General features: G+C 38.8%; 1 protein-coding gene across 1 annotated transcript; it reads right to left on the minus strand.

Moving 5' to 3' along the window:
• Positions 1 to 275: 275 nt before the first annotated feature.
• LOC136200584 (V-type proton ATPase subunit c4) lies at positions 276 to 2,908 on the minus strand. Its single transcript, XM_065990958.1, has 3 exons — positions 2,699 to 2,908; positions 2,304 to 2,589; positions 276 to 595 (listed from the first exon to the last, which is right to left on the minus strand). Exons 1-3 carry the CDS (start codon positions 2,775 to 2,777, stop codon positions 463 to 465), a joined length of 498 nt encoding a protein of 165 aa, XP_065847030.1. The 5' UTR covers positions 2,778 to 2,908; the 3' UTR covers positions 276 to 462.
• Positions 2,909 to 8,823: the final 5,915 nt, after the last annotated feature.

Below are 8,823 nucleotides of genomic sequence, written 5' to 3' on the forward strand. Positions count from 1 at the left end.
AGTCCACAGTGGGAAATATGCTAAATTGGGACCCTTATGAGGAATAAATTCTCGGGTAAAATCCCCATTTCCCACCTAGTGGAGGAGAAATTTTCCGGAGATTTCTCATTTCCGTCGAGAGTATCCCCAGCAGGAACAGGGCATTGCCCCATTAACAATTCTAAAAATGGGTAAGAGTATTCCTCCAACCAATCAACACCAAAATTGACATCTTTAGCAAATATATAAATCCATAATAAACAATCACAACTTTAATCTAGTGGAAAACATGCATCTGTGTCTAAATTTCACTGCATCAGCAATATTACTGAACTGAACCATACAAATGGAGAGATTGAATTCTAGAGTAGGAAACACTTTCCCATTCTATCTTATACAAAATAATAAATTATTCTTATCTTACACAAAAATAACTCTTAAATCACAAACACCCCCAAATAACCACAAGCACAAACAAGGACCTTATTCGGCTCTCGATTGACCAGCTCGAGACGAAAGAATGATGCCAACAATAAGACCGTAGAGGGCCAAAGCTTCAGCAAAGATAAGAATCAGGATCATTCCAACAAAAAGCTTTGGCTGTTGTGCATTAGCTCTGCAAAATACAATTCACCATTAAAATGAAAGCATACCAAGGATTATGTGATAATATATACTCTATGATCATGTATACATGATGTATATGCAACAAAATAATAATAGTGTCAGTCGAGTTATCTCTATAAATTATGTTAGAAATTGACAGCTCTAAGCTCTAACCGCATCCACAAATCTTTACAATGTTAAGGCTACTTATAATAAATGTCACACAGAAGCAAATAATGATATAAAGTTAAATTTTTCTTATCGAATTGTGGTGGCATTATAACAACTCGATCCTTATTCTTGAGATTGCAGGAGATCATACCTTTATTATTTTCCCAATCTCATTAATTCCAGCCCCAAATTTAGCTCAGATTTCAAGAACTTTGGATAAAAGAACTTAGGGTTAAAAGCATGAACAATCATTAAATCCATTAGTAATTGTTCACTATGGTCATAAAACTTCACTTTGGCCAATAAAGTTACTCAAGTCTTGTTTCTGTTTCAATAAAATCATTTGGCAGTTTTTAGTTCATTTTAATGACGAGATGCTGACTAGAATGGTTAGAGAAACCAACTTAAAGCTACATACGTACATGATGTCAAAATTTTAGTGCTAGATCAACAAATTAAGTTCTTATATTAAGCACCGGGTCTTCCATGTCACTCGGAGAACCCCCAATTCACATTTGGACATGTGTATTATGACCCCACATAATAATTAAAATAGTGGGATCCCTTATAATATACATGGGTCCATGTTACACGTGTCAAAATATGTATGGAAGGTCCTCCATTTGACATAGAAAACCGGGTGCTTCTAATAGTTTGCCCAATAAATTTTGCTAGTGATGTCACCCTATTTAGGCATGAACTAACCTAAGAAATAGATTGGTCAATTCAGATTTTGACACGGGACTCTAACATGGCGTTAAGTTGATTGGTAGTCAGCACTCCGGCACTAAAATTGCTGGAAAATCAAAGTAATTATCTTGGAAAAAGATAAAATTTCAATTATTTATTGGCACAGATCGAAGTTTTGTTTATTGGCACCAACTCAAGTTTTGTGATCATGGTAAAACATTAAAACCGTCTTGCATTTAACCCAAAGAACTTGAGATCCTTACCAAATAGTACAAAAAAGATTCTCATAGCACAAAAGTAAAATTCGAGCTCCTACTCTTATCCAAGCACAATATGAATACGAAACCTAATTTATTCTCTTTTTAACAGCAATTCCTAATTAGTTGGGTTGGTGGAAAAGAGATACAACCTTTTAAAGGTATTCGTATTCCTCATACTAAAAGAATAACTTTCAGCAAAAGATTTACAAGCAGTGTTCTCTTAACCGAGTTTCAGACATATTACTTCACGAGAAATTTTGGATTAATACACTGACACATACCACCTCACGAGGGATGGTTGGCCTTAAGTGGCATCAATTGATTTATTACTCCAGGAACTCGGTAGAATTTGTCATTACTTGGCAAGAAGAATACCAGAAATCTATAATTAAAGTTACCATGAAACTAACTTTCCGAATCAAAACAGCAAAATTTTAACCCAATTTCTAAAGCAAGGACGTTGTCATTCTTTCTCGGCACAAGGCTTATCCAATAAATAGTTCCGAAATTTAGCAGGAAGATTAGACATCAACACTAGGCGAATAAATTACAGCGCAAATTCTCAGAAAAATCAAAAACCAAGTATACAGATATTACCTGACACCTGCATCTCCTACGATGCCAATAGCCATACCAGCCGAGAGACCAGCAAGGCCACAGGAGAGACCAGAGGAAAGGTGAGCGTATCCATCAAAAAGATAATACGATTTAGCCTTAGGGTTAATTCCGGTACTGATGATAACAGCAATAATTAAACCGTAGATACCCAAAACTCCAGCCATAACAACTGGTACAATCGATTTCATCACCAATTCAGGTCTCATCACACCCATGGATGCAACACCAACACCGCTCTTAGCGGTTCCATATGCAGCTCCCATGCCTACACATTGAAAGCACGGATCTAGATTAACATCATAGGAATCGGTATTGATCAAAACATAAAAAGGACTAGAGATCAATTGAGAAATCGATTTTGAAGATTGGCTTACAGGAGAAGACAAGGGCTGCAGCAGCGCCAAGGAAGCCGAAGAACGGAGCAGTCTCATCGCCGCTGAATCCCGTGGACATTGTTCTTTATTTTTGAAAATTGTTGCTTCCAATCGCAGATATCTGGTGTATGTGTATTGATTGATGCTCGTGAACCCTTAAATGGACCTTCGCTCTGCAATCCGAGTTAAATAAGGGAGAGATGCTGGGTAGAGATATTTAGAGGATAAAATAAGTCTTTTTTCTATATGGAAGTCACAATTTGTTGTAAATTACAATTACGACTAATTTAGGTGTAAAGGAAATTACTTCAATTTTTATTTGATAAAAAAGATTTAGTAGTTGAAACTAGGCAAATATAAATTTACAAACTTATCACGGGTTATTTACGAAAATCGAATCATCATCTGGGAAAAAAGAACATATGGCATCACCGTAGCAAAACTGATTAATACAACTTCGTATTGAATATATTGGCTTAGGAAGTTTTAAAAGACTCAGTCAAGAATCTACTTGTTACAACAATCACGTATGATCTCGTGAATCACAAATCTAGTGGGCTTAAGGGATATTAGGCCCTGATATCCATGGGCACATTGACCTATCAACATGTGACACGTAGCACGACAAAGCTCTCATAACCGTCTTCTAACTCGATCACGGTACAAAGAGAGTGAGCACAACTAAATGTACATTACTTCATTCATTCATTAAGCTTACATCTTAGCTTTGATTTACTATTGTGTTCATCCTCAAGTCTTACCTCAAACTGACTTAGGCATCAGAGCAAGTTAGCCAAACAACGGTCCTCTTTGACATTGTTTCTGTCCACTTGCAGGTTTACAAGTGGACTCACGAGATTCAACCGCATCAAATTGGTGTGATGAGCGTGGAACAAACATAATAATGACCCGCTTAAGCAGTTCCATACAACTCCCATCCTCCAGTCCACTCCATGTGTCCGGAGTCTAGAGAGCAATAGAAGGAGAAGCACACAGGCAGTTTTAAGTCGACCACGACCTAGCTTTGGAAACGGCGGAGGATACTGAAGCCCTAGATGCCAAACAACAAATGCTCTTAGGCGCAATCTCCCGATGACTCGTAGAAAACCTAGGATTTGTTCATGACATCATCAATGTTATGTGACAAGAACGCGTCATCTAAATGGAAAAAGTTAAAGAGAAGTTGGAGATAACAGAGGAAACTATCATGTACATGAACAAACTTGAGAATACCAACTGGTTAACCGGAAACCACACTATCTAAAGTTGTCGTTGTCCGCGGGACGGATCACCAAGAGATCGACTAAGAGATTTTGGCACCCAACTGAAGGAAAGAGAAAACTTTCCAATAAGGCCCCACAGATCCAGAACTCCCTCCGCACGAAATGCAAGGAACGATAATGAGCAATACCCTAAGAGATCGACCCGAGTAAGAGAAGAAAAATGACCCTCCCCGAACAAGAGTACCCTAAACTCGAACTGCATAAAGACCCAATATAAATATACCGAGTCTCGATCAGCAGCCAGGAAAAGATAATCGAAGCCAAAATTCGGGATCGATGGGTTCCCAACGAAAGGAACCTCTTAATAAAAGGTGAAGATTCGGAGACCAAGTTTGATGCAATCCAAAAAGAATTGGATAAGCTCGAAAGCATGATTGCTGAAGTGGGGATAAACTTTAAGAATCCTAGTATAACAAAGGTAGAAATACTGTTATGCAGGAGGATCATGACAGAACCAATGCCGAGAGGATTCAAATACATGCTGCTGAAAGAGTACAATGGAACATTCCTACCTTAAAGGATGTTGCCTCCTGCTGCTATGAGAAGCTGGGCACGGAAATGATCACCAGCTTTAAGCAGATATGAGGGCTCTTCATTGACCATTTCATAACATCTATCCCCGAGAGCAAAACCATGCAGGATTTCAACTATCTAGTCCAACATGAAAATGAAACTCTCAAGAACTATGTGGAAAGATTCCAGTAAGAAGCAATTCAGGTCAATGTACTGAATATGGAAGGAACAGTTGGCATCACGGCTGCCAACTGCCTCAATAAAAAGCTATCCCGAACCTTCGAGGACTTGATGACTCGGGTCAACATTTCTGTAGATGGGAGGACCACATACTAAAACCTCTGCTAAAGGATATATTTTCCTCCATTAGCACATGCAGGCAGCCCAGAAATTACCTAGACTGAGACTAAAAAAATCCATGAGAGCACTCGGAGAGATCAATGATCTCCCTGAACGCTCCCAGAGAGGGAGTTCTATACTGGGTAGAGAAGAATAGGGTACACTTCACCTGCCCTCCAGAAATGAAGAAATTGCCCTCATGCAGCAATATGGCATATTGCAACTTCCACAAAAAAAAATGAAGGGCATAACAAAAAAATTGCAAGCAACTTATTACCAAGCTAGAGAAGCGGGCGGCCCAAGGAAAGCTAGACCATTTCCTTAAGAAGATTGGGTGAGGCTCGACATCTTAGTAGAAGGAAAGGTGCGGTAGAGATAAAGCCCCCCCGAGGCGTTATCAATGTTGTCTCTAGAGGACCAAGCCCTCGGAAAGCATCCAAAAAAAAGAAGTTCCCCCGAGAATGAGAAACATGATACACTGATGTTAGACTTCTCATTCGACAGAATAAGGAATACCTGTAAAATAACGTATGATGATGCATCAGTGGATAGTGGGAGCTCATCCGACATCATCATGAAGAATGACTATGAGGCATTTTGCCTCGAACCAAACAGGTCGAGCCCTATGAAGGCCCTTTAATAGGAATCAATGGGCATTCAGTCCCCCTATTTAATATCGTGGTCATGAAGGTCGATATTGGGAACAACCACCATAGAGTTTTTTATTATGATAAAAATAACGTTTAAGGAATTAGATCCCCAAAATATTTAAATTCAGAATTGATTTGTTTTTAATGCTAATGTGTTAGTTGAGTGTTTATTTCAACTTGAAGCATAAAACAAAAGCAACTAAAAAGGCCTTAAAACAATTAAAGGCCCAGGCCAAAATCTGGCCTAGAACCTAGAACCAGAAGCAGAAGCAGAAGCCTGTGACAACCAGGCACATCAAGGCGTTCCAAATATAGTAAAAACTCATAATACAGAAGGCCATGTCAGTCACACGTTCTCTCTATCAACCAAATAAGGAAAGACGCATACTTCAAGTCTATGAAGCTAGAAGTCAAAAAATGATCATTTAACGCGTGGCTCAATGATCGGCAGAAGCCTCATTTTGGAAACGAAAACTTTCTTTTAATGGATAAATTGGCATAGTGGTTAGAAGGAAGACAGCAGATGTTTCCCTCCAATGACTCTTTTGAATTCAAACGGATTCCTTCAAATGCTTCCTTCACCTATAAAAGCCAACTCTAAAGTTCAGTTTCACAACTGATCTTCACGCGAAAAAGAGATAAAGCTTTAAAGTGAAAAACTAGAGCAAATTACTATACACAAACATTTCATATTCGTTTAATCTAAGAGAGAGAGCATTTCAATTGATTTTCATATCAGAACCTTTTTCTATTGTTAAATCAGAAGCTCTATTATTGCTTCAATTATAGGTAAGCAACAAGAGAATAGATAACTAAGTGTTGTTGTAAATGAAGGTACTTTACTGAAGCTTTGTCTATTGTAAAAGATTTGTGATCTACCAGTGAAATAGTTTGTTAGTGGATTAAATTTTAGAAGACGGAATTTTGAGGATTGGATGTAGGTAGAATGTCGAACCAATATAAATCTGCTGAGTAACTTTTTTCCTAACTATGCCTTTATTACTTCTGAATATTGCCTACTCCGATTATTTATCTCACATCTAAGCTCTGAATATTATGTGCATATTAAATATTATTTATCTTAAGAATCTTCAGAAGCTCGACTAAAAGAGTAGTCCTTTGAGTGTAAAAGTCAGAAGCAAATCAAGAGAAAACTCATTAAAGGGTTAAATTGACCAATAGTTCTATTCCCCGCCCCGCCCCGCCCCCGTTGGAATTATTCTAACCTTATTAGGGACCAAAAGGAAGCATAGTTCTCCATTATAGATACTCATATACTATATAATGTGGAAGTATGACAAACTCTATTGTCTGACTCAAGAGGCGCCCTGTCCATTTGGCACCTCGCATAGCATATTCCCACGTCTGATGGAATAGTCGTTGCCTAAGGAAATCAAGCGGTGGCCCAACAAACATACATAACATCACTCAAAATAAAGCCATCAGAAGCTGAGCCCATCAAATAAGAAAGAGAAGGGAATAGCCAGTTGGGGCATTAAAGTCCATTTAGATGGCAGAAGGCAGGTCGGTGCATATCTCAGCAGAAATTCTTTCTCCCATAAAGCAAGAGATAGTCCAAATATTAAAGGACAACTTCGTCGCTTTCGCCTGGTGTCTAGTAGATATGACCGGGATATCTCCCAAGGTAATGCCTCGTTTTCTTAATATTTACTCAAAGGCCAAGGCGGCCAAGTAGCAGAAGCAGAACCACGGCCCCAAAAGGCAAAAGATCATCCAAATCGAGGTGAAGAAGTTGTTGGTTACGAGCAAATTGGGAAGGTCGTCTACCCATCTTGGCTCACAAATTTGGTCCTAGTAAAATAAGGCAAACGAGAAGCAGGGACTATGCATTGACTTCACAGACCTAAACAATGTTTGCCTGAAGGATTCCTATCTGCTTCCCTGCATTGACATGCTCATAGATTCTATAGTAGGGTAGTCCATCTTCTTCTTATTAGATGTTGCAGTTGGACACCACCAAATACCCATGAACCCCCTCGATAAGGAAACAATGTTGCAGGGAATAAGGATCACAAAAGGACCCGACGGAATAAAATTAAGGTATGCTGCTTCACTTAAATTCCCAACTTCAAATAATGTAGCTGAATATGAAGCACTGTTGCAGGGAATAAGGATTATAAACATCATCAAGCACGATCAAGTTATCCCTGAAAGCAACTCAAAACTGATAGTCAGTCAGCTAACAAGCAGTTAGGGGTGGCAATGGGGCGGGGAAAAACTGAAACCGTGGGGATCCGAACCGACAGGGTCGGGGAAAACCGAAAATTTTGGGTATGGGGCTAGGGGCGGGGGAAATTTTAGCCCCGAACATTAAAATTGGGCGGGGGTGGGTATTGCTATCCCCGAACCGCGGGGAACCGCAAACCGCCCCCGAAAAACCGACCGTAAAATCTCCGAAAAATCCCGGCAAAATCCCCAAACAATAAAATAAAATATTATTTATATCTAAAATAATTAGTATTTAAATGTGATTAAAAAAATAGTCAGTATTGTGATAAGTTAACTAATACTATTATCTACATCTACAACAATTTAATTTAGTTTTATTGCTCCTCTTGGTATATCAGATGTATTTAGATATATCAGTACTAAATGCTGAGTTTTTTATTATATCAGTACTAATATTGAATGCTAATTTTTTTTCATTATATCAGTACTTTAATTTTGTTTTATTGCTACTCTAAAGTAATATATTATAATTTCGTTTTACTGCCGCTCTAAACTGATATTTTATACCAATAACACGTGGTGAATTTTAAATTTGGGGATTGAGTAATTTTTTTGATTTGGGAAATTTTTTAAATTTTATTTGAGGATTGGGGATTCCCCGAAACCCATGCAGAACCGTGCGGGCGAGTGTGGGTGCCAAAAAATCCCTGAACATTTTTTTGGAGATTCCCCGAAACCGTCCCCGAAAATATTAGGGCGGAATGGGGGATGCAAAACCGCCCCCGCCTTGCCCCGTTGCCACCCCTACAAGCAGTTATAAGGCTAAGGAACGAATCAGGAAGTACTACCTTTTCGCTAGTTAAAGAGCTCCTCATTCTAGGAAAGCAAGAAAGCCACAACCTAGAGGTACGAAGGATTCCCTGAGAGGAAAATGCAGGCTTGTACATGCCACTACCAATTCCATCTCAGTTTTGGGTGGGTATTAGTATGGATTTTGTGCTTGAGTTACCACGCACTCAGCGGGGTAATGATTCATTTATGTGGTGGTCGATCGTTTCTCTAAAATGGTTTTTTTATTCCATATAAGAAGATCACAAATGGCTTACTGGTGTCTATTGTTTCTGATTGAGATACTCAGTTTCTTATCCAT

This window comes from Euphorbia lathyris, chromosome 7 (assembly GCF_963576675.1).
Source record: "Euphorbia lathyris chromosome 7, ddEupLath1.1, whole genome shotgun sequence".
NCBI lineage: Eukaryota > Viridiplantae > Streptophyta > Magnoliopsida > Malpighiales > Euphorbiaceae > Euphorbia > Euphorbia lathyris.